This window comes from Nyctereutes procyonoides, unplaced genomic scaffold (genome assembly GCF_905146905.1).
Source record: "Nyctereutes procyonoides isolate TBG_1078 unplaced genomic scaffold, NYPRO_anot_genome, whole genome shotgun sequence".
Lineage (NCBI taxonomy): Eukaryota > Metazoa > Chordata > Mammalia > Carnivora > Canidae > Nyctereutes > Nyctereutes procyonoides.
In genome coordinates this window covers 25,878,116-25,904,395 of record NW_026575082.1, presented here as the reverse complement: position 1 = coordinate 25,904,395, position 26,280 = coordinate 25,878,116, and the positions used below count along the sequence as shown (strand labels likewise).

Below are 26,280 nucleotides of genomic sequence, written 5' to 3'. Positions count from 1 at the left end.
GGAACCCACGTGTACTATTGGTAGGAATGTGCACTCATGCAGCCACTGTGGAAAAGAGTATGAAGATTCCTCAAAAAATTAAAAATAGAATTCCCATATGATCCAATAATTCCACCACTGGGTATTTACCCAAAGAATACAAAAACACTAATTTAAAAAGATATATGAAAAAAAAGATATATGCACCCCTATGTTTACTGCAGCATTATTTATAATAATCAAGCTATGGAAGCAGCCCAAGTGCCCATCCATAGATGAATGGATAAAGAAGAAGTGGTATATATCCATATCAATATCTTTATCAATATCTATATCATAGATGTACATGAATATTACTCAGCAGCTATAAAAAAGAATGAAATCTTGCCATCTGCAACAACATGGATGTAGAGTGTAATGCTTAGTGACGTCAGTCAGAGAAAGACAAATACCATATGATTTCACTCATATGTGAAATTTAAGAAACAAAACAAAGCAAAAAAAATAGAGAAACAAAATAGACTCTGAACCATAGAGAACAAACTAACGGTTATGGGGGTGGGGCAGGGATGGGTGAACTAGAAGAAGAGGATTAAGAGTACACTTATCACAATGAACACTGAGTAAGGTGTAGAATTATTGAACCACTACATCGTACACCTGTAACTGATATAACACTTTATGTTAACTACACTGGAGTAAAAATTCTTAAAAAGTTGTCATAATATCAGACGTATAGGGGCAGCCCAGGTGGCTCAGCGGGTTACCCCACCTTCAGCCCAGGGCCTGATCCTGGAGACCCGGGATCGAGTCCCATGTCGGGCTCCCTGCAAGGAGCCTGCTTCTCCCTCTGCCTGTGTCTCTGCCTCTCCCTTTCTCCCTCTCTGTGTTTCTCATGAATAAATAAATAAAATCTTTAAAAAATATATCAGACCTATAAATTAAATCATCGGTTGCCAGAGGGAAGGGGGGTGAGGAAATAGGCAAAATGCATGAAGGGGAGTGGGAGACACAGCCTTGCAGTTATGGGATGAATCAGTAAGGGGGATAAAAGATACAGCATGAGCAGGCTTCCTAGCCTGACGTGGGACTCGATCCCGGGACCTTGGGGGGGGGGGTCACGCTCTGAACCAAAGGCAGATACTCAACCACTGAGCCACCCAGGCCCCATTTTATTTAAAGATTTATTTCAAAGAGGGTGCGTGATTGGAGGAGGGGGCAAAGGGAGAGGAGAAGCAGACTCCTCACTGATTTCAGAGCCCAACATGGGTCACTCTTCCTACTCAGAGATCATGATCTCAGCCGAAACCAAGAGTCTGTTGCTCAATTGAGTAAGCCACCCAGGTGCTCCTTTTCATACTTTTAATATAATCCTCAACCTCCTTCTTAAATCATTTTGTCCATGTCTCCATGGCAATGGAAGAAGGGGAAGAGGACCATGTCCACAATGAAAAAGCCTGCGGAATCCATCCCTAAAACTCAGAGGAGGTGCAGTGAAAACCCAGCAGGGAAGAACCCTTAACTGACAGACCACCACTGGATTCCTAGGGAGCCAACTTGGTCTGAGGGTGGAAGAGGTATCCCAGAATCAAGACTGCAGTTGGGAGTGCACGGACACTGGATTGGTTTCTTATTCTTCAGTTTTGGGAAAAATCTCTCATTTTAAAAAAGTGGTAAGTTTGTTGTTAAAAACAAAAAAGCAAACAACAACAAAAAGTTGTGTTCTGATCATGGAAATTTTCTTGGATTATACACGTATGGGACTCTCCTTCACAGGGTAAGGTTATGGAGTTGCTACAGCAGTATTTGGTTATATAAGGAGAAAATAATAATTCATAATTACTTAATAAGTAAAAAACATTGAGTGGAGTCTGCTAGTCACAGTGATTTATCATGTGTAGCGACATAGACTTGACAGCTACTATGAGATCTGAGGCTATTTTGACTTATGTGTTGATGCCTGTAATTGCTCTTGAGGCAAGGAAGTTTACTTTTCTTTTTTTCCCCCCACCCATCCACCCTCTATTTTGGGGGATAGGCTTGATAGGCAATGTTTTTTTTTTTTTATTTTTTTTATTTTTAAATTTTTTTTTATTTATTTACGATAGTCATACAGAGAGAGAGGCAGAGACACAGGCAGAGGGAGAAGCAGGCTCCATGCACCAGGAGCCCGACGTGGGATTCGATCCCGGGTCTCCAGGATCGCGCCCTGGGCCAAAGGCAGGCGCCAAACCGCTGCGCCACCCAGGGATCCCGGCAATGTTTTTTTAATGAGTTAAAATCTCTAGAGCATGGCCTAACATGTTCATGTTTGTACAAAAATAAAGATTTAAGTAATTAAGGGGAAAAAAATCAAACTGTAAGCTTATGGGCTCTGCTCCAAGTTAAAATTTCCAGTCTGTGGGGTCTTGTCTTTCATCCCTAGGAATTCTGGAACCGAAACTATTCGGGGAGGGTAGTTGCCCAAATCATATATAGTATATGAGTTCTCACATCAAGGTGCATTATAATCTGACCAGGTATAAGAGCTGCAGTATATTCTTCTCTAAAACTAGATCTCACTTACTACATTTGTAGGATCAGAGACGCCCCAAGACCACCCCCAGGTGACAGTGATTCACTAGGAAGGCTCACAGGACTCAGCATACAGCAGTCCTCATAGCTAAAGAGTGTAGATAATACCGAGCAAAATCAACGAGGAGAAAAAGCACTTGAACACAGTCTGGGAGAAACTAGACAGGCTTCCAGGGGTCCTCGCCCAGGGAAGTCACACAGGACGTGCTTAATTCTCCTAGCAATGAGTTGTGGCAACGTGTATGCAATGCTGCCAAGCCTGGAAACTCATTAAAGATTCAGTGCTGGGGGGATCCTCGGGTGGTTCAGCGGTTTAGTGTCTTCTGCCCAGGGCGTGATCCTGGGGTCCCGGGATCGAGTCCCAAGGCCCACGTCGGGCTCCCTGCATGAAGCCTGCTTCTCCCTCTGCCTGTGTCTCTGCCTCTCTCTCTATGTATCTCTCATGAATAAATAAATAAAATCTTAAAAAAAAAAAAAAGATTCAGTGCCTGGGCTTCCAGTAGGAGCTAATTGTGTAGGTAGCCCCTGCCTGGCACGTTACCCAAATTCCAGGCTCCCAAAAGGAAAAGCAAGTATTTAGCAAAAAACATATTGTTTGTACAAAAAGTTCAGTGAGTCATTCTCATCATTTGATGTTGGAACCCTCCCGAAACCTAAGTTCCCAGATGCCAGCCAAGAGCCGACCTCAAAAATGGGCCTTTTCAAAGATAGCACTCTGTTTCCGCTATTTTGACTGTTTTCTGCACAATATTGTATCACAGAGAGTAAGAATATTTTTCGTCTTTTATTTTTTAAGAATTATTTATTTATTTGAGAGAGAGAAAGAGAGAGAGTGCGGGGGTGGGGAGGGGCAGAGGGAGAAGGAAAGGAAAAGAGAGAGAATCCCGAGCAGGCTCCCCGAAGTGGGGCTCAATCTCATAACCCTGAGATCATGATCTGGGCCAAAACCAAGACTTGGATGCTTAACCAACTGCACCACGGGGGTGCCGCAAGAATATTTTTCTGACAATCCTCTCAAAATATCAATTATAGCCAAGACATTGAATTGTTAAAGGTTTTGATGACTTGTGTGGTTCTATTAAACCAAAGAAAATGAAGTTTATTTTTCTTTGAGCCTTTCAGAATTTACTCTATATATTCAAATTTATCTTGTCCATTTTTTTTTCCTAAAACAATTCTGGCTCCATCATTTTTACATTAATAAAAAACTTCTTCTTTTCTCATGAAAAGTCAATTTGTCTTTTTTCTTCCTTTCAGACAACTTAAAATTTTTGCTCTGTGATAGAGGTGAAGCTAATGTTAGATAGAATGATACACAGGAATTTTGTTCCTCTAGGGAATTAGAACAAGGACTGGGGATTATTAGGTGCCCTCTTCTACCTTGGAGTTGCATCACTGGGTAGATTTATGGATGGATAGTTGCCGTATGGTACACAGTTTGTTTAATGGCCCTTCTGCTCACTATATGTATAAATATCCTTATCTACAGGCTCCCATATCTTAGAGAAGAGACATTTCGGGTTATTTCACCAAGAGAGCCACAAGATGTATTGGTTTCTAGCTTGTTACTTTTTAAAGCTGTCTGGAAATGTTGAGCAACATATTAGATATCCTCTAAATTGGCAATCTCACATTTTTAATTAATTTTTAAATTAAATTGTCTAATTTAGGTGTGAACCCATTTATAAAAACAGAAGGTAAGGCTCCTTTCACTTCAGGTACTCTATCTAATCAAGAGTACCGTTTGAAAGTTTCCTAAAGTCTGTTTTGCATTTTTACTTATGTTACAGTTTTGAATCTTTGTCTATAGTCTACCTTTAAAAGAAAGGCTTTTATAATTGCTTTATGTAGTATATTTTTTCCCTTGTATTTAGAAGTTTTTCACCGCTATATTTTTAAAATCTCTTTCGTGTCTTGCTGATTTCAAACATTTTTCCCTTTAAATTAGTTAGGATGGATCTACAGTCCAGAATAATAAAGATCTTTAGAGTCTTGGATTCTGTAGTAAAATTTGTGCCATTCTGAAGATTAGGAGGTTCTTTAATTATAGCCCTTAACTTTACTCTAGACAATGATTTTTTTGGTTTTTTTGAAGATTTTATTTATTTGCTCATGAGAGATGAGAGAGAGAGAGAGAGAGAGATGCAGAGACACAGGCAGAGGGAGAAGCAGGCTCCCCGCAAGGAGCCCGATATGGGACTTGATCCCAGGACCCTGGGATCATGCCCTGAGCCAAAGGCAGATGCTCAACCACTGAGCCACCCAGGCTAGACCAGGATTTTAATTTAACTCTGAATGTCGGGGCAGCCCGGGTGGCTCAGCGGTTTAGGGCCACCTCCAGCCCAGGGTGTGATCCTGGAGACCAGGGATCGAGTCCCGCGTCGGGCTCCCTGCATGGAGCCTGCTTCTCCCTCTGCCTGTGTCTCTGCCTCTCTGTCTCTCATGAATAAATAAATAAAATCTTTAAAAAAAATAACTCTGAATGTCCATGAATTTGTAAATGGATAACAAAATGTGGTATATCCATTCAAATGGGATATTTAGCAATAAAAAGGATGATACAACATGGATAAACCTAGAAAACAAAATACTAAGTGCAGGAAGCTGGTCACAGGAGGTCACATATTATGTGATGCTATATAAAATTTCCAGGCAAATCTATAGAGAAAGTAGATTAGTGGTTGTGTGGGGCTGGGGTTGCTGGTATTAGGTGGCAAAGGAGGTAAGAGAAAGTACAAAGATTTTTTTTTAAGATTTTATCTATTCATTTCAGAAAGACAGAATGAGTGGTGGAGAGGGGCAAAGGGAGAGGGCAGGGAGCCCAACGTGGGGCTCAATCCCAGGACCCTGGGACTATAACCTGAGCTGAAGACAGATGCCCAACTGATTGAGCCATTCGGGTGCCCCAAGATTTTTTTTTGAGGTGATAAAAATGTTCTAAACTGGATTTCAATGATGGCAGTACAATTCCTGTGAATATATCAAAAGTCCCTCAACTGTACACTTTAAAAGGGTAAATTGTACAGAATGGGAATTATCTCAATAAAACAGGAAAAAAGAGAAGAATAAAAGGTATGTCATCTATCTCACATAAGAGAATAATATAAAGTGTTGCTCAAATTCATTATCAGAAAAATGCAGCTCAAGACCATGGTGAGATACTTTTTTACACAGTGTAGCTGGTACAAATTAAAACTACCAACTATCAGAAAAAAAATGTGGATCAATGAGATTTTTTTTAAGATTTTATTTATTTATTCATGAGAGAGAGAGGGGGAGAGAGAGAGGCAGAGACACAGGCAGAGGGAGAAGCAGGCTCCATGCGGGGAGCCCAACGTGGGACTTGATCCTGGGACCCCAGGATCACGCCTTGGGCTGAAGGCCGTGCTAAACTGCTGAGCCACCCGGGCTGCCCAATGAGATATTTTATAAAATTGCTTGTGCGATTATAAATTGGGAACACCACTTTAGAAAATAATTTGTCATAGCCTTATAAAGTTGAATGTTCTCATATCCTATGACCCAGAAATTCAACTGCTAAGTATATACCAATAGAAAGACCTTTCTGATGCTGACAGTGGTATTAAACAAATATGATATTTGGTAACATATAATTAAATTGTCAACATTTGGAAGATCCATAAAACTCAATGACTTAATATTTTTCAAATGGCCAGTGCATACAAATACAAAATCATGCATGAGCAAAAGACTGATTCAAAATGAAAGATGGGGCACCTGGCTGGATTGGTCAGTTAGGTGTGTCTGCCTTCTGCTCAGGTCATGGTCCCAGGGTCCTGGGGTTGACCTCCATGTCTGGTTCTCTCTCTCTCAAATAAAGAAGTAAAATCCTAAAAAAAAAAAAAACAAAAAACAAAACAACAAAACATCACAAAAACCAGAGCAAGCAGCAGGAAAATAAGCAGGTTGATGGCAAACATTTTCAAATGGTAGACTTTGAAAGCAAAAGGTCTAATAAACCTCATTACACACTTAGGTGTAATTACCAAGTGGTGTTACTCTAAACCAAAAGGTCTGATTACTTAGAACAAAAACCTAAGCCTAATGATCTTATGTAAAGACCTACTTGGTTACAAATACACTAACAAAAAATTCAGTGAAAAAAGAGATCAAATGGTTATTGAAACTAATTGATTTAGCAGCTGACCTTGACTGACGAAGCTTGGACACAAGGGGCCCAGTCAAGCACAACTGTTGGCCCAAAAATTACCTGGAATTCTGCCAACAAAGAATTTTCAAAATGACCTGGGGGGAACTTCAAGAATTACAAGATAATGAAACTACCACTCAATTTTTATTTTTTTTTTAAGATTTTATTTATTCATTCATGAAAGACACCGAGAGAGAGACGCAGAGGCACAGGCAGAGGGAGAAGCAGGTCCATGCAGGGAGCCCAACGCGGGACTCGATCCTGGGTCCCCAGGATCACACCCTGGGCCAAAGGCAGATGCTCAACCACTGAGCCACCCAGCTGTCCCTACCACTCAATTTTTAAAATAAAAAGATGAATACTGGTCAGGCAAAATTGAGCAAAGCAAACTGCTGGGTCTCTGGGAAATGTGGAGGTCAAGGTGGGCGGGCTGCAGAGGCACATGCAGCTTGGCACTATCTTTAGAAGCTTGGTTACTTCGTGACCGTGTGGATTGGTGGGTACTCTGGGGCATCTTTTTGGGAGTGAGTTCAGCAGCCCGGCTCCACCGACTTTCCGAAGCGATGATGACTGCTTGGCTTGTGGAAGCCTGTTCACCGAGATGATTTGTGTTTATCCGCTGAATGTGTTTAAAACTGGTTCTGGTTGCAACTTGGTCCTATGGCTACAGAACTATCAATCTTTTCCTAAATTTGTTGGAATTTCTTATTCTGATTTTCTTACATAACCGTAGTATAATTGTCAAGTATAGAAAATTTACAATCTTCCTTCAAATTTCACTACCCTTTCGAAGCAAAATGTATTGTTTCCACAATGCATTGGTCCAGGATTACATATTGCATTTTATTATTATTATTATTATTTTAATGTATTTGAGACAGAGAAAGTGTGTGAGTAGGGGGAAGGGCAGAGGGAGAGAATCCTTGAGCTGACTCCATGCTTGGCACAGCCCCGCGGGGGGCTCAGTCCCAGACCCCGAGGTCATCACCTGAGCAGAAATCAAGAGCCTGCTGCTTAACTTAACACCCCTGTGGATTGCACTTCGATTGTCATGTTTCTTGAATCATCTTAATTCTGAAACAGTCCCTCCGCTTTCCTTGGTTTCTCCTGACACTGTCATTTGGAGAGCATAGGGTAGTTTCTTGTTTGGCTTTTGCTTTTTGGTTTTGTTTTGTTTTTAAAGAATATCCCTCATTATGGTTTTTCTGATTCTTCCCTCATGTATAGATTCAGGTTATAGATTTTTGGCAGGCACAATACCGTATCAGTTGGCACCAGTTTCGATGGTTTTCCTGGGTGTCTCTGCTGTAAAGTTACCATTTGTCTCTTCTTACTTGGTAGGTAACTTTTTGTAAAAATTTTGTTTGTTCATTGGGAGAGAGACTGCATGTGTGAGGCGGGGAGAGTGGGGGACGGGGGGGGGGGGTGAGGAGAGAGAAAATCCCAAGCAAGCTCCAGGCTCAGCTCATCCTAACGCAGAGCCCATGAGATCAGGACCTGAGCCGAAACCAAGGGCGGGATGCTTACCTGACTCAGCCACCCAGGCGCCCCTCGTTGGTGAGTATCTTAGATATTTCAAGACTCTGTTCGCCATCAGATTTTTGCTCGGTGGTTTTAGGACCTACTGATGATTATTGCCTGAATCATTTATCACTACTGCGGTTGCAAAATGATTTCCTAACTCTTGTCATTCCCTCCCTTACCTTTATTTACTTATATTTTTAGCATCATTAAGGGCTCATGGATTCTTTTCTTATTTGATGGTTTATGATCCATTGTTCCAGATTCAGCCATGAGAACCCCTTCAAGCTGTCTCCCGAGTCCTTTCAACATGTTCCCATATTTTTAAAAGCATTTGTTTATTTCTTTTTTTTAAGAGTTTATTTATTTGAAAGAAGGAGAGAGTGAGTGCACAAGACCAGAGAGGAGGGGTAGAGGGAGAAGCAAACTCCCCACTGAGCAAGGAGCTCCATGGGGGACTCAATCCCAAGACCCTGGGATCATGACCTGAGCCCAAGGCAAACACTTAACCAAGTGAGCCACTCAGGTGCCCCTAAGCAGTTGTTTACTTTCTGACACCAAAAGATGTTGCAGGCTTTTATATTTTTTTCAGCCTCAGCTCTAGAACAAGCTATTCCTTTAACATTGGTTCTTTTCAATGGAACTTTTTTCCTATTAAACATACTTTGGATATCACTATATATTAATTAGTACATAGAGAGCTGCATAGTATTTTACAGTCTGGATGTACCATAATCTATTTACCATGTCCTCTTTGGTTGCTTTTAATTTCTTTTTTCTTTTCTTTTCTTTTTTTTTTTTTTTACAAACAACTCTGCAACTGACAAAAGTCTTCATACTTCATTTTGCACATGAATGAGTACATTTGTAGGATAATCATCTACAAGTAGAATTTCAACATCAAAAACTTTGGGAATTTGAAATTTTGAAAAATATTGCACATTGTCCTTTGTAGAGATTGTACCAATTTGTATTTCCACAAGTATCATATGAGAGCAGACAACCAAATTTACAAATTTATTTCAAAATTCTGTTTTATCCATACTATACTTGGGGGATTAAAAATTTTCAGTTATGTTAATTTAATAGGATAGTCTAAGAAAAAGCTCCTTAACTCAGTTATCAAGAAAAATAGATTTAATCCTGCCTTGAATACCCTTTGTGATGAATTCAAATTAGATTAAATTTCTAAATTTGTGATTATGCTCTTTCTCTAGAAAGGCCTGAAGCATGACAGTGAGTCACTTTCTCTTTTGGTTCCTCAAGGCTTGTCAGTATCAATTATTTTTGAGCTCATAAAAGACTTTGAGTTTTTGAGCTCATAAAAGACTTTTGTGTCCTCTCCACGAAAGTTTTGAGATACAGGCAAAGGGTTTCTGCTATACATTAAGTTGGTTCTTTTAAAAATAGAGTTTTATTTTTCCAATTACAAATAAAATTAATAGTTAAGAGCTCTCCCATAAGATTTAAAGAACATTTGTAACTTGTACACAGTAGGAATCTCAGATTTTGTGTTAAAAAGAATCATTTAGGGATCCCTGGGTGGCGCAGCGGTTCGGCGCCTGCCTTTGGCCCAGGGCGCGATCCTGGAGACCCGGGATCGAATCCCACGTCGGGCTCCCGGTGCATGGAGCCTGCTTCTCCCTCTGCCTATGTCTCTGCCTCTCTCTCTCTCTCTCTCTGTGACTATCATAAATAAATAAAATTAAAAAAAAAGAATATTAAAAAAAAAAAAGAATCATTTAGTGTGCATATTAAAATGCAGATTATGGAGGGTGCCTGGTTGGCTCAGTAAGTTCCTGGCTGGCTTCAGCCCACATCCAGTGTGGGTGGGGCTCCCTACTCAGCAGGAAGTTTGCTTCTCCCTCTGCCCCTCCCCACTGCTCATGCTTGCTTGCACTCATGCTCTCGCGCTCTCTCTCTCTCTAATAAATAAATAAAATCTTTTAAAAAAATAAAATGCAGATTACAGGGCTGTCTTGGAACTCCTGGTTCAGTAGGCCTGCCAGGTCTGGACCAGATACTTGCTTTATAAAGAAGTTCCCCTGTGATTCTGATGCAATGATTCTGGAATCACACTTTAAGATATAGAACAATGAATTATTGTTGATAGCTGTAGTCTCATATTTTAATGTGGACTAGAAAACCAATTTAAATGAAAATAGGGCTTGGGTTTTTTTGGAGGGAAGCATTTGTGGTTTTATAAATGTTGTCTTACTTGAACCTGAGAAACCAGTCTCTCTGGCTAACATCTTCTGAATATTTATAACATGTCATTGTTTAAGCAATTTCTGCATATGAACTTACACATACCTCAGACACCTATGACGTAAGGGTAATTACTCTCGTTTTACAGACAAAGAAATTGAGGCACAAGAGAGTAACTTGCCAAAGTCATAGAGCTATGAAGGATTCAAACCGTATCAGTAGGACTCCAGGTTTAGCCTTTACACTATGTCGCCTCTCTTCATTTGAACTCAAAAGGGCTAAATTTTCCCATCTAAAAAAGAGTTGCTTTGTTCATAAATAATAGGAACTCTTTGTCCAGCTCAGTGGAAAGATGAAAACGAAGCACCTCTTGTTATTACAATTTGATGACATTGTGGAGTAAGGGTAGCTAGTCATAGAGTGTGTTATTAGCTGTGTATACTCACTGTATATAAACTAATGTTAAGATAAAATAATCTTTATAAAGCTTTTTTTCACATATTACTTGTTGAAAAATCAGCAACACAGAATTAAAAAGCACCCCCTCATCCTCAAAGTGGATCTTTATTTTATTTTTTTAAGATTTTATTTATTTATTCATGACAGACACACAGAGATGGAGAAAGAGAGGCAGAGACACAGGCAGAAGGAGAAGCAGGCTTCATGCAGGGAGCCCGACCTGGGACTTGATCCCGGGTCTCCAGGATCTGGCCCTGGGCTGAAGGCGGCGCTAAACCGCTGAGCCACCTGGGCTGCCCTAGATCTTTCTTTAAATAAATCCAGTAAAATAGTTACCATGTTGGGTAATGTTGCAGATGTCTCTGAGAACCCTTATTCTCCACAACTTTTAAATGATGAAAATTAAACTAATTAATACATTTCAGCAAAAATTTATAAACTTTTCAATTAATATACTTACATAATCCTATAATAAGCACTTATTAAATACCATGTGCTAGGATTTGTGCTAGACAATGGGCAATAATAGTTACTGTTTACTGAACTTTGATGTTGGTGTTTTTCTGTTTGTTAAAAAAAGATGTATTTATTTATTTGAGAGAGAGAGAGAGCATGCACAAGCCTGAAGGGCAGAAGGAGAAGGAGAGCGAATCCCAAGTGGACTCCATGCTCAGCTAGGAGACTGATGCCGGGCTCTATTCAGGGTTCTTGATCTCATGACCCTGAGATCAAGACCTGAGCGGAAACCAAGAGTTGGATGCTTGGATGCTTAACCAACTGAGCCACCCAGGTGCCCCTCTTTCCATTTATTTGCTGAAAACATGGTGAAGTTAAGTATTTTACTTGAAGATCTTAAGACACACAGTGGCAGAGCCACTATTTGAATCCTCATCTATTTGGTTCCAAAGCTGGGCTATTACATTAACTCCAGTAATTTGGATCACAGATAGATACTTTACTAAAGGAATAACTACAGGAGTCCTGTAAACAGTGAGCTTCCATAGGACTCTTTATACTGAATTCTTCTTACCATGTTCAAGAATACATCTATTATGAAAACCATACCACCACGGGTGCTTTATGCAGGGTAGAGCTCGTTAAATGCTAATGAATGAATGTCACTTAAATAAGTTAGCTTTGGAGTTCTGTATGACTACATTAAAGTTCTCTATTTAACTCTTTAAGCTTATTTGTAAATCCAGGAAGAGTACTTCACTGTTTTAGAACCACTGTGAGGAATAAATGAGATAATGTACATGCAACATCTGCACTCGATGAAAAGCAGTTAAAAAAGCAATTTTATAATCTTGAAATAATTATGTTCAGGCCACAGATTGGGATCCCAGGTAGATATTGGGTGGACAGGTCTAACACCTATTAGATAGAAAATATCATTAGGACTACTGGGGGCAAGTAGGAGAAAGTTGTCATTGAGAGACCTAAGATTATAGGCTTGATATTTGCTGAGTAATGCGGTGGTTAGAGACAGAAATGTGCAAGTTAGAAGTGACACTGGATTGAAGGTGCAAGGCTTTTTATGATGTTCTGAGGAGAAAAAGAGATTTACGGTTTGAAGAGGCAGAGAGACAGGAATTGTATATTGGTTGGATAATTAGATGAAAGGACAGATGAATTAATACATAAAAAATTTAATTAAAAATGTAATTATATGGTACGCTTGGGGGGCTCAGGGGTTGAGCGTCTGCCTTCAGCCCAGGGCATGACCCCACATCGGGCTCCCTGCATGGAGCCTGCCTCTCCCTCTGCCTGTGTTTCTGCCTCTCTCTCTCTCTGTGTCTCTCGTGAATAAATAAAATCTTTTTAAAAATGTAATTATGAAAAACAACAACAACAAAATGTACTTACTGAATGCCTGGTACTATGAATTTATTGCCTAGTAAGAGAAGATCTATGGTAGTAGTTCCAGAATTTCTACAAAAGAGAAGCTTAAGGGGATGCCCAGGGAGGGGGGGTGCTCAGGGGTGGGGCATCTGCTTTTGGCTCAGGGTGTGACCCCGGGGTCCTGGGATGGAGTCCCACGAGTCCGAGGAGTCCCACATCGGGCTCCCTGCAGGGAGCCTGCTTCTTCTTCTGCCTGTGTCTCTGCCTCTCTATGTGTCTCTTGTGAATAAATAACATCCTTTTTTTAAAAAGAAAAGGGATAACAATCTCTTTGGAAGGGTGTGGAGAGAAGGGTCTGGGTGGGGAAGAGGATTTGTCTAGACTCTGTGTAATCTCTTAGCACCTTAGATGAGAAAATACCAAAAAAGAGTGAGGAGCACTGATTGATATCAGGCTACAACTAATTCTCCTCAGACCAACCCTGCACCTGGCCGCTCAGACATACAGAACTGAACAATGATAGGACGTCTGGCTGACTCAGTCTGTGGAGTGTGCAACTCTTGATCTCAGGGTTGTTGAGTTTGAGGTACACATTGGGTGTAGAGATTACTTTTTCTTTTTTTGAGTGTAGAGATTACTTAAAATCTTTAAAAAAATAAGTAAATAACAATAAATTACTGAGATATTTAACAGGTTTCCAAAAAAAAAAAAAAATGTCAGCATGAAGGTAGGTGCATTTAATTTCCTTGGGGAGGGGCACTTGGGTGGCTGGTTGAGCGCCTCACTTCTACCTGGGGCGTGACCCCGGGGTCCTGATATCGAGTCCCAGGTGGGGCTCCCTACAGGGAGCCTGCTTCTCCCTCTGCCTGGATCTCTGCCTCTCTCTCTGTCTCTCATGAATATATAAATAAATAAATATTTAAAAAAAATTAAATAATTTTCCTTGGGGAAAGAATAAAGGGGAAGGACTTAATAAAAAGGCGTGGTTTTAATCTACTCTGATTTATCACACTTGAAAAAGGGAGTTAATGTTGTATACACAAGGAACACCACAGATCTTCAACGACAGAAGAGTTAGAGATCGTGGTAGACTGTTCAAAACTTGGCTGACATGGGGATAAGGGTGGAGATGAAACGTTAGCAGTGGCCCAATCATCATTGGCCTACGTGTTACATCAAAAGTTTTGAAATTTATTCTATGATTGATGGGAAGGATTTCAGTCTCAGTAGTGACAATAATACTATGAAACATTTTAGGAAGATCACAGGACTATGCATTCGAAAGAGGTACAAGCAACATGACCACCCCAACCTCTTCTTTGTAAATGGGATATAAATAGGGAAAAAAAGGATTAAAACAAATTCCCTACACTCAAGGAATTTCCATTCTCACGGATAGAGACACAATAAAATCTAGATATATAATGCAGTATCAGTGAATAAAGCACAGGAAGGCACAGAAGGATTGGGCGGAGGTACTGTCTTAAGGCAAGCTCAGTGTTTCCAGGAATCTCATAGCCACCATAAAAATATTATGTGTTTTTTTTTTAATATTATGGTTTTAAGATCCTCTCTTACTTTCAGTAACAGGTCTACAACCTACAACAGGTCTACTTTACTGAAATCTTATGTTGCCAACTTGTCCATATTTCATTTATTGTGTAATAACTTCTTTACCTTAAGTATCTTGTCTTGCCAAACCCCACAAAATGAGCCCTTTCCCCTCTGAAGCTTATAGAACTCATTATCAGGCTGCACTGAAAATTTTCTGTATAATTACTTCTACAGTGTCTCTACATTTTACCCAGACTTACAACTCTTCACTGTTTTTTAAGTTTTTAATTTCCATAGCTTGGCTCACAAAATCGGTGTGTCTCCTTCCCTCTCTTCCTCCATTTTTTTTTTTTCTTAAGAAAGATGTTCTGTATTGAATGTTTAGTTTGGCAGACACCTGGCTAGAGTCAGAGAAGGGCAAAATGCAGCACCCACCTCTGCAGCTGAGAGTTGTAGAGTCTGTAAGTGGAGGCTGGAGAGGTGGGGGATCTGAAACCTGAGGCCAAAGTGGAAGAACCGCTTGCTGCCGAGTCTAAGATGCTATGGGTGTTACGCTATATGTTGGCAAATTGAACTGCAATAAAAATAAAATAAAATAAAAATAAATAAAAATAATAGTGGCATCAGAAAGCAAAAACAAACAAACAAAAAAATAAAAAAAAAAAAGTAAAGCAAACAACAACAAAAAATAAGATGCCTAGTGTGAGGTTGGTCCGATCCTGCGTGATGTGGGCAGGGCGGAGGCCTAGGAAAAGGAGGGTGACACCTTAATTGTCAAGAGTATACACAGTCCTTTCTCCACGCCTGAAGTCCGGGCCAAGTCCCACCCTTCAACACCTGGGGCCTACATTAAAGAATGCAGATCTTTGGGAGCTACTTACTGAATCCTCGGAATCACAATGTCTAAGGGTGGGGCCCAGAAATCTGGCAGTTTAACCACAAATATCCCCAGGCCATTGTTATGAACACTTAAAATGTGAAAACCAAAGGCTTCTTTAAAAAAAAAAAAATTTTTTTTTTAAATTTAAATTCAATTAACACTCAGGGCTTCTTTCCTACCTGTACTCACTTCACTTTCACCTGCAATGGTTACCTTGACCATCCCTATTTTCCGGAGTTGGAAACGGAGGCCTAGAAAGGTTGGTCATGGGGCACCTGGGCGGCTCAGCGGTGGGTCCCGCAGGGGGCTCCCTGCATAAATAAAACCTTAAAAAAAAAAAAGTAAGGTTGGCTAATTTGCTGAAGTCACAGAGCCAGGGTTGGAATGTACAGCAATCTAAATGCAACTCTAGTCTTTTTTTAAAAGATTTTATTTATGCATTGAAGAGACAGAGTTGGGGGGCGGAGACCCAGGCCGGGGGAGCAGTAGGCGCCCTGCGGGGGGCCCGCTGGGGACAGCATCGGGGACCCGGGGTCAGGCTCTGGGTCGCGGGCGGGCGCCCTGCAGCCAGCTCCTCCCACCAAGTGACGTGGAGGAAAGGACACGCCCCCGCCCGAGCGCCGAGGCCCCGCCCGCGCAGGCGCAGTCCGCAGCCAGAGCCTGCCCCCGGGAGGAGCCCCGCGATGGGCGGGGCCATCGATGACGTCGGCGCGCCGCCGCCCTGTTGGACTCGCTCGGGGCTCCGCGGCCAGGCCTACCCGACTCCCGCGCGCCCGCGGGCCCGCCCCCGCCGCCATCTTGGTCCCGCCGGGAGCGGACCGCACGCGAGAGTAAACAGGCCGCGCCGGGCGAGTCGCGTTCCGCGGAGTCGGGCGCCGCGGGAGGACACGGCCCTGCTGTGCGTGCGTGGGGTAAGCGCCGGGCCCGCTGGCGGACCTCGGCCCGCCGCCCCGCCGCCCCCGCGGGGCTCCTCCCCCCGTGGGGAGCTGCCCGGGAGAGCGGCGGCGGAGCGGCCCGGGCGGGGGCGCGGGGGGCGGTTAGCGGCCCGGACGCGGGGGCGGGAGGCCGGGCGGTCAAGGGGTCGCGTCCTCTTCCGGTCCGTGCGCAGGGCGGCCGACATGACGGCCCCGGCCGGGAGCCCCCTGGCGCCGCTGCTGGAGACGCTCGACGACGCGTCCGCCGCGCCCGGAGAGCAGGCCGACGCTTACCTGGCCCTGAGCAGGTGAGGCTGCGGGGGGCGGGGGGCGTGGGGTCCCCCGTGGGGGGGGGCGGGGAGCCCTCACGTGGGTCCCGCCGCCGAGCCGCGCCGCGGAAGTTGGCTGGAAGTTCGGTGTCCGGTGGGCGCGGCGGCGGGCGGTTCTTGACCCCGGCGGCCAGGCGCCCTGTGCCTCCACGCCCTGCAGGTGCGGACGCCCGCAGGGGTAACAACTGTTGGAAAACCACGGCCGCTCACTGTAGCGTGTGGCGTCGCGTGCCCCCCCCCCCCGCCCCGTGCGTGCGGAAGCCCCCTCGGCGGCCGTTCCTGCGCGTTGGTGTCAAGCGCGGTGCCCCGTGGCGTTGCCCCCCCGGGGGGTTCCTTAGGCCTGGGTGCGGGGCGCCCCCGCGGTGCCCTCCGCGCGCCATGTGCGTGAGCTTGTGTCCTTTCTGATTTTAAGTCGAATGACAGGAGAAGATGGGAAAGAAGTCGTTACGGAAATCGAGAAAAGGCTTCCCCAGCTCCTCAGAGTTTTGAAAGTATGTATCCGTTTACTGAATAGTCTTTTTTTTTTTTTTTTTTGTCTGTATGTGTGTGGTGGAAAGAAAGTTCTAAGCTGACTCCAAAAAAAAAGGCTTGATATAAGAGTGCGATTCCTACAGGGCCGTTTGAGGATTTATTAGGCGCCAGGTACTTCCTTTTTTTTTTTTTTTAAGATTTATTTATTTATGACAGAGAGAGAGAGAGGCAGAGACACAGGCCGGGGGAGAAGCCGGCTCCATGCAGGGAGCCCGATGTGGGACTCGATCCCTTGACTCCAGGATCGCGCCCTGGGCCAAAGGCAGGCGCCAAACCGCTCAGCCACCCAAGGGATCCTCCCCCCCCCTTTTTTTCTTAAGATTTTATTTGTTTATTCATAAGAAAGAGAGGCAGAGGCACAGGCAGAGGGAGAAGCAAGCTCCATGCAGGGAGCACGACGTGGGACTCGATCCTGGGACTTCAGGATCACGCCCTGGGCTGAAGGCAGAGTCTCAACCGCTGAGCCACTCGGGCTGCCCCCGCCGAGTACTTTCTTAAACACCTTGCGTGTTTTCTCTTCCTTAATCCTCCATCTCCCTGGAAGGGTTCTCTTGAACCCCCACTTCGTAGAACAAATTGGTTTAATCTGCCCTATGTTGCCCAAGGCCACTTGAATACAAAAATCTATGCTTTTGTTTTATTTATTTTATTTTTATTTACTTATTTTAAAAGATGTTATTTATTTATTTATGAGAGAGAGAGGCAGAGACACAGGCAGAGGGAGAAGCAGGCTCCAAGCAGGGAGCCCGAGGCGGGACTTGATCCCGGGACCCCGGGGTCACGCCCTGGGGGGGAAGGTGGTGCTAAACCACTGAGCCACCTGGGCTTCAGGCTTCCCGCTTTTTTTTTTTTTTTTTTTTTTAAAGATTTTATTCTTAAGTAATCTCTAAATCTAATTTGGGGCTCCAAATCAACCTTGAGATCAAGAGACCTACGCTCCTGCCCACTGAGCAAGCCAGGCTCCTCCACAAATTTTAAAAGCAGTTATCGGATTATTTCATGTTTGTCTTTTTGTAGGAATGTACTTCTGATAAGTAAATGATTCTTTAATTTTGTCTGATCAATTTTGTGGTGACTTTTTTTTTTAATCTTCACTCACCATCAGTTTTTGCTACTCTTGTCTGGTTAAAAAAACCGTTTTTATGGTTATCTTGCTTGTTTGCAGGGAGGTGTTGTAGTTTAACGTCAGACTGAGGACATATGATCCTCAAGTACACAGTGGCTTTGCGATGGTCCTTAACACTTCTAAATTCCTTCTCTGTATTCATTTATGGATATATCTATATTTTATTTGTTTATGAGATACACAGCAAGAGAGAGAGAGAGAGAGAGGCAGAGACACAATGCAGGGAGCCTGACTGGGACTCATTCCCAGGTTGCCAGGATCATGCCGTGGGCCAAAGACAGACGCTCACCTACTGAGCCCCCCCCCCCCCAAATCCCTAAATTCATTCCTTCTTTTTAGAATGAAGAAGATGAGTTACATTTCCACAGAGTTCTTATTTCTATGACTTTCGTGCTTTTAAACAGAAGTGTTCTGTCGTGATATCTAATGTACATTTTAACACGATTTCCAGCTAAATGTTAGGCATTTAAGGTACTGCCTGCCCAGAAGTATTCCTGCTAGTTAGCAGTGCTTTTTGTTTGTGTAAAGCAGGAACTTTTTTGTGTAGTGGTTTGGGACTTATTAATAATATTATTACACAGTGTTAATTGTAATATCCCATTTTTCTTCATTATCATATTCCGCATCCCAGTGGTTTATTGGATGTGATGAAAGCATGCATTTTCATAAATTTGGTATTTGAGAACGTGCAGGATCAGGAACTCTATTGCTTGCACTGTTGATTAATAGAGTTTGTAACTTAAATGTCTGATGAATAATTATTTGGAAGCCTGTGGGTGGTTAGATAGGAAAGTCAACAGAAGCTTGACAATCAACAAAAGCTTTCTAGGTGAGTTATTAAGTACTGTGAAGATAATTGAATTCCTTTAGAACAAAAGCCAGGTTAGGTGAACTGTAACATGTTTCTGTATTGTTTAGAATTCTATTAGTATTGAGTCTAGGAACCCACAACATTTTTTTTTTAAGCTTTATTTATTATTAGAGAGAGGGAGAGGGGCAGAGGAAAAGAATATAAAGCAGACTCTGCTGACCCAGAGCCCGACATGGGGCTCCATCTCGTGACTGAGATCATGACTTGGGCCAAAATCCAGAGTTGGGTGCTTAACCAACCAAATCACCCAGGTGCCCTGGAACCGATGACTTTTTTTTTTTTTTTTAAGATTTATTTGAGAGAGAGCGCACCTAAGAGCTTGGGGGAGGGAAAGAGGGAACTGGGACTCAATCCCAGGACCCTGAGATCATGACCCGAGCTGAAAGCAAGAGAGTTGGTCACTTAAAGGACTGAACCACCTAGGTACCCCACCCACAACAATCTTGAAGGCAACACAGTTAAAGGTATATATATTTAAAGTTGATCACAGCTGCTTATTTTCCAAGAGCTAACAGTAGTAGCCCTCAGTCTAAGATGTTTAATACTGTCTGTGGTTGTCTGAATTGTTTTATTTATTTTTTGTGAATAAGCAAGAGTTTTATTTTTATTTTTTTAATAGAGATCTTTTTTTAAGATTTTATTTATTCATGAGAGAGAGAGAGAGAGAGGGGGGCAGAGACACAGGCAGAGGGAGAAGCAGGCTCTATGCAGGGAGCCCGACGTGGGACTCAATCCCGGGTCTTCAGGATCACGATCTGGACTGAAGGCAGCAAGGCAGCACTAAACCGCTGAGCCACCGGGGCTGCCCACAATAGAGTTTTATTAAGTGAGGTTACAGAAAAAGTTCTTAGGGAAGTAGGAGGAGTCCCAACAAGGTTTCCCTGGACTGGTTGTTTTATTTATTTATTTTTTAAAAAACTTATTCATGAGGCACACACACTGGGGGGGGGGGGGAGAGGCAGGCTCCATGCAGGGAGCCTGACTTGGGATCCCGGGTCTCCAGAATCAGGCCCTGGGCTAAAGGTGCTAAACCGCTGAGCCACCCAGGCTGCCCCTAGGACTGGTTGTTTTAATGTCCTATGCTCTAGTGCTTGTTTTTTAGAATTGTTTCATTTAATTATAAAAAGAGTACCCCAGGGAAGTGTCTATATACTTATTTTTCCTGCTCGAGAGCAGCAAATAGCTGAGTATTCCTTGGATATCTGGTTAAGGGGGAATCCCTGGCTGGCTCAGCGGTTTCGCAGCTGCCTTTGGCCCAGGGCGCGATCCTGGAGTCCCGGGATCGAGTCCTGCGTCGGGCTCCTGGCATGGAGCCTGCTTCTCCCTCTCCCTCTGCCTATGTCTCTGCCTCTCTCTCTGTCTATCATAAATAAATAAAAAATAAATCTTTAAAAAAAAAGATATCTGGTTCAGAGCAGTGAGGGGATTTAAAGAGAAATCAATTTGGAATAGGAAATGGTACCAAGAAAAAGTTACAAAGAAATGTAGGTTAGGGAATATAACAAGACTACCTTTGACAGGTTTGGGATTTTATGGATTTTACATGCATGATATGGGTTGGGCTTCAAATCCATTTGATCGTTCAGATTTTCCAGTCTACAAAGTAGGGATTTCTTTTAAAACATTGAGATAATGTTTAAAGCTCCCGTCATTTTAGATCCTCCGTAAATGTTACATTCCAACACGCTCTGTCTTAGAAGTGTCGCTCTACTCTAGAGCTAGGATGCTAGATTGTGTTTTTGAGTGTCTTGCTTACCTTTTGTGGAGGTGTCTTTAGCATTTTCCGTTTGTTGGCTCTTTTATTGCTTTCAGCTGTGTGGAGCTGTTTGTTTTTTTGTTTTTTGTTTTTTTTTTAAGAGAAACATTCTTTTTTGGTGTGATCCCTTTCTAGTGCTCTTCCTTTCTTTGCCAAGCTGTATAGATGGCCTCCTGATTTTATTCCTCAAACATTTGTTGGTTGATTGGATTAAAACAATTTTATTTTCTGGGCGACTTTTGTTCCCTGAGAATATATTTACAATCATAATTGCTTATAATGTACTTTTTGTTTTTTAGATTCACATTTCCAGTCAAAATTCAGACCTCCGTAGTGCTGCTCTACAGGCTTTGGGGTTTTGCTTATATAATCCCAAAATTACTGTGGGATTATCAGGTAAATTTATTATGGCATAACATTTTTAGAGTTTATGTTTTAGCACTTGGTTGAGAAATGTCTGACACTGACACAAAAAATATTTTTAGAGTTTATAAATTTAGTTTGATAACGTTAAAAATACTGTTACTTTTGTATTACTTTTGTAAATTGTAGTTTGGGATTTGCTTTTGAGAAAGAAATAATCTTTGGGTTATCATTTTTTAAAAGCTTGTTTTTTCTAGACATAGCTATCAAGTTAACTTGATAAACATAAAGCCTGCTCTAAAGAGAATATAAACCTATTTTTAAATGATCGTAACAAAAAATGAACCTTCTCCTTTAAGAAGCATATCTGCTTAAGAAGTTAACGACAGTTAGATGGTTATTGTATAGAGCAAGCACTAATGAATGTGTTGGAATTAAAAAGTTCTTTTACATAGTAGTATTAGGATAATTTGGAACCCAAAGTAGCTAAGTTTTCAGGTGACCTTAATTATTCCTTTGTAGTTTGCCATTTTAATGGGAATCTAGGAAGTGACCTTTAGAGAGGGGGAAATCCAAGATAGGGAATAGGAATGCCAGAAAGTTACTACCATCTTTTTCTGTGATGGTAAAGTTTATGCCCTTTTTTATATGTACACATGTTCCCAGTCTAAAATAGAAGTCCATTTTAGAGCAAAGGTGGAGGATTTATAGCATCTTTGTCTTAAATGTTTAAATAAAACTATAAATGATAATTGTTATATATATGGTATCAATAAATAACGATACCAGTGAAATATTCTCAGTTGCACAAAATTGAGTATGTTGCTTATTTTCTCTGAGTATCCCTTTCCATCTGTCCTAAGTTTTGTGTTTTGGGATGAAGTTTGATATTAGCATTGGTTCGCTGATCCATCTCTCTGGATATGCATTTAATTTTTTCACAGTGAAGAGTATGTTGTTTTTCTGTTTCTGTAGTTGAGATTTTAAAAGATGCAAACTTTCACATAATTAAAGCTGCTCATTTTTCAGAGACAGATATTCAAGAACTGCTTTTAAAATTGAATGATAGTGTTAAGAGCCCAGACAAAAATGTACGTACTAGGGCACTTTGGGTGATATCCAAGCAGACGTTTCCTGCTGAAGTCATTGGCAAAGTAGTGAGTATGGTTTTTGTATGTTTTCTCAACACATGCCACTTTAAAAATTCAGGCTTATTTGATTTGTATTTCTTTGGTTCTGTTTTTTAGGTATCCAGTATAATTGATTCTTTAGAAATAGTATTTAATAGAGGAGAGATGCATTCTGCTGTTGTTGATTATGAAGCGTTAAATGTCATCATAAGGTATGAATTTGCTGTTTTGGAAGAATAGTTTCAGTAAATTTAGAATTTACTACATGAAATGGACTTTGGGGACTTGAATATGAATTAGACATGAAAAGAACAAAATGTCTTCTAAAAGTCTCAAGGAATAAAGGTAACAGGAAAAAGAAGTAGATGTGTTTATATTACTAGGTTTCTTTTTGTTTTTATTTTTACTGAGTCTTACAAATGAAGTCTTGGTTGGGATGCCTGACTGTTTCATTTGGTAGAACATGATACTCTTGATCTCGGGGTACTGAGTCCAAGCCCCATGTTGTAGAGCATATGTAAAAATAAAGTCTTGATTATATTGCTGCTGCTAACATTCTGATTTTTTAAATTATTTCCATTAAAACTTGGAAGAGTTTAAAAAATAATAATAGGCACCCAAATAGGCCATAGGGAGTATAAGAAGGCATTAACAGCCATTAGCAGATGGGAAAACAGCAAAATCCTCTACCTTCTTCCTATCCATCCCTTCTCTTTAAAGGATAAGCTGACAGCATACAAACTTTGTTGATATGCTTTATCTTACCTTGTTTTTCATTCTTTCAAAGAATGAATTGAGCTATTTGCTTAACCTAATTCGTGTTCTCATGTCTTGCATGATAACATTATGTCACAATTCTCTGGCTATCCTCAAAGAATGTTGAGTTTACTTTATAAAAAAACTAATATTTTAAATATTAATCTGAAGAAAAAGTGTTTTCTTATTTTAAAAATTCATAAAAATAATACAGAAATCTATAAATTAGTAAAAATTATATTTGTGTATATGCATATGTATACTAAAACAAATGTACACTACTAGGTATATTTCTGTGTGCTGCTTATTTTCCTAGTAGTTTGGACATAAAAGGTGAGGTCAAGCCAATTTATTTATTGATTTCTCTATTACAGACTAATTGAACAAGCCCCAGTTCAAATGGGAGAAGAGTCCATTAGGTGGGCAAAACTGGTGATACCTTTAGTGGTTCATTCAGCCCAAAAGGTGCATTTGCGGGGAGCAACTGCTCTAGAGATGGGAATGCCATTGTTGCTTCAGAAGCAACAAGAAATAGCATCTATCACAGAGCAGCTTATGACTACTGTAAGTATTTTGTGTAAGGATTTTTTGAGTACTGCATTGTAAGTTTCTGACCCAAGCTTAGGGCTCATAGTGGTATAATTGCATTATGATCTGGGAAGTTCCACTTTTAATAAAACATAAGTAATTGTTTATGTTAGTATAGGTACACTACTAGTTTAAGGAGTCTATTTGGTATTTGTAAGATCCAGGCATTTTATTTCATCCCCAGTGAATAGTGATTGAAAGAGATTGCATTTCTGGAAAAGGGAGAATGTTAACTGATTTCAGTGCTATTTGGGTTGTTTTAACGTAATCCAATAGGTATAAATTTAAAGCACATACGTGCCTGTAATGTGTACAGCTTCCTAAAGTTATTACTTGCCCGAGGTTTTAGGCTATTCTACCATTGTTCTCGTAACAAATATTTATTAGCACTTATATGCTGGCCTTTGTTTTAGACACTGAATATAGCAGTGAACAGAAGAAACTTTTGGCACTTACTGTCTAGTGGGAGAGGCAATAAAGAATATATGGTATAATCAGTGAAGAATGTAATGGAGAACTGTAGAGACTAGATGGAGAGTGCCATTGGAGAGGAAGTGTTTCGGACAGAGAGAGGAAAAGAATAGGTATTTAAACAGTGATTTGAAAGTGTATAAAAATTAGGTACTTGGATGATAGGGAATGTAAGGTCATTCCAGGCAGGAGGAACTGTGTGAGAGCAAAAGGCCCTGCTCTGATGGTTTTGTGTTGGTGTTCAGTAAACCCTGGGCAAGGGGGCCAGTATGATAGAGTGAATGAGGATTGGAGGATAGGACATGACGTCAGAGAAACAGGGCCAAATCGCATAGGGCCTTGGGCGGTATTCTGAGACATTTGTTTTTCACTCTGGCTTCTGTTGAAAACCATTTTTGAAGATTTTGAGTCTAGGATTGTTGTATGTATGTACTGACTTGGACTTTAAAGGGATCACTGTGCCAGTGTTGAAAATAGACTCTAGGGGAATTGAGCAGAAGGGAAACTAGTTCAGAGGTAACTTCAGTAATCCAGGTGTAGTGAGGGAGCCTTCCATATTTGAAAGCCTGGGGTTTTGTTTATTTTTTAAAATTTAGGAGGCCTCATGGTAATGTTTGGGGCCTAATAAAGTAGCTCCAGTGTCTTTGCAATTTTTTTTATTTTGCTAAGTTTATTAATTTTCTAAGCGTATATAGAATTTTTTATAAATTTCATCTAAAATGTTCTCAGCTGTTATCCATGAAGTTATTAATGTATTTTAAAGAGTGAAGAGTTAACAGGATCATTTGAACTCTAAAGATACACATGCTGAAGTTTTCAGGGAAAAGGGTATTGGTAGAAAACGATTAAGCTGAATTGATGAATGAAATAATGGCCAGATTTGTGATAAGCATAGTAAGATGGTAATGCTATTTATATTTGGACATACACTGTAAAGCTTTTAGCTTTACTATGTATATGAAAGTTTTTCTAATAAAACATTGGGAAAAGTTAATTCAGCTGAGACAGTTTGAACTGCATATTGTGTATTCTCAAGAATGTTTTTGGTAAATATTTTTGCTTTTGTTTGCAGAAACTACTTTCAGAACTCCAAAAGCTATTTATGAGTAAGAATGAGACTTATGTATTAAAATTGTGGCCTTTGTTTGTTAAACTTCTTGGGAAGGTAAGTCTACAGTTTATACCTGTGAGACCCTTTCATTTCTTATTCGTGAATACCATATAGGAAGATGTAGCTACTCACCGAAGTTTGTTTGCAAACCCACAATAAGTACTTCTGCTGCTTTTCCAGTCAGTTGTAAACCTATAGAGTAGCATAAATTTGAGTCCCACCAGCGTGCAGGTTCCTAGCAGAGGTAGAGCAAGGTTATACTCTGCCTTTTTATTTGAACTCTCAATGTTTTTTTTTCTTTTTTTTTTTTTTAAACGTCTTTTTTGGGGAGCCTGGGTGGTTCTGTTTAAGCGTCTGCCTTCTCAGCTCTTGATCCCAGGGTGGATGGTCCTGGGTTCCATCCTCGCATCGGGCCCTCTGTTCAGTGGAGAGCCTGCTTCTCCCTCTGCCCTTCCCTCTGCTTGTGAGCACTCTCTCAAAATCTTAAAACAAAACAAAACAAAAAAACCCACATGTCCTTTTCATAATCTTAGTGACACATTTTCCACATTTTGTGGTTTTCCTTGGTGAATTTAGTTTTAAATGGCCCCCAAGCTTAGTGCCAAAGTGTTATCCGTGGTTCCTAAGCACAGGAAGACTGTGATGTGCCCTGGGAGAAATTACACATATTATGTATACTCTCTTCAGGCATGAGTTAGTGTTACTGGCTAAGATTTCATGTTAGTGAATCAACAATACGTATGGTATCTTTAAACAGAAATAAGTAGGAAACAAGGTTAAGGTCATTTGGTTGACAGAAAAGTTCTCATGGGAACCTAACCTGCATCTTCCCTAGGAGCAGTGGCTCAGTACTCAGTACTTGTTCTGTGGTGGGCTTCACAGAACTTAACATTGATGGTTAGTGAGGATCAACTGTATGTTCTACCTTTAAGCCAGGTTGTTTGTTTGTTTGTTTCTTTTGAGGGGAAGAGATGGGTGTGTTTTTTTTTATTGTAGTGAATAAACATTTATCATACCATCGTAAGTATACAGTTGAGTGCATGGAACACATACACAAGTTGTGTAAACATCAATATCTATACCCAGAACATTTTCTTTTTTTTAAAGATTTTTTATTTACGTATTTAATCATGAGAGACACAGAGA

The 26,280-nt window shown here is 41.1% G+C and overlaps 1 protein-coding gene across 3 annotated transcripts in view; it reads left to right on the top strand.

Moving 5' to 3' along the window:
* Nucleotides 1–15,946: 15,946 nt before the first annotated feature.
* The window catches only part of LOC129514484 (telomere-associated protein RIF1-like), a 55,595-nt gene continuing 45,261 nt past the window's right edge, over nucleotides 15,947–26,280 (top strand). For 2 of the 3 annotated variants that reach the window (XM_055333074.1, XM_055333072.1), the window contains exons 1-8: nucleotides 15,947–16,099; nucleotides 16,297–16,410; nucleotides 16,844–16,922; nucleotides 21,015–21,111; nucleotides 22,108–22,235; nucleotides 22,326–22,420; nucleotides 23,339–23,528; nucleotides 25,096–25,188. In XM_055333074.1, coding sequence (XP_055189049.1) covers nucleotides 16,307–16,410; nucleotides 16,844–16,922; nucleotides 21,015–21,111; nucleotides 22,108–22,235; nucleotides 22,326–22,420; nucleotides 23,339–23,528; nucleotides 25,096–25,188 — 786 coding nt within the window. In that variant the 5' untranslated portion in view covers nucleotides 15,947–16,099; nucleotides 16,297–16,306. The remainder of the gene's footprint in view (nucleotides 16,100–16,296; nucleotides 16,411–16,843; nucleotides 16,923–21,014; nucleotides 21,112–22,107; nucleotides 22,236–22,325; nucleotides 22,421–23,338; nucleotides 23,529–25,095; nucleotides 25,189–26,280) is intronic. The other variant, XM_055333073.1, reaches the window with a different exon arrangement.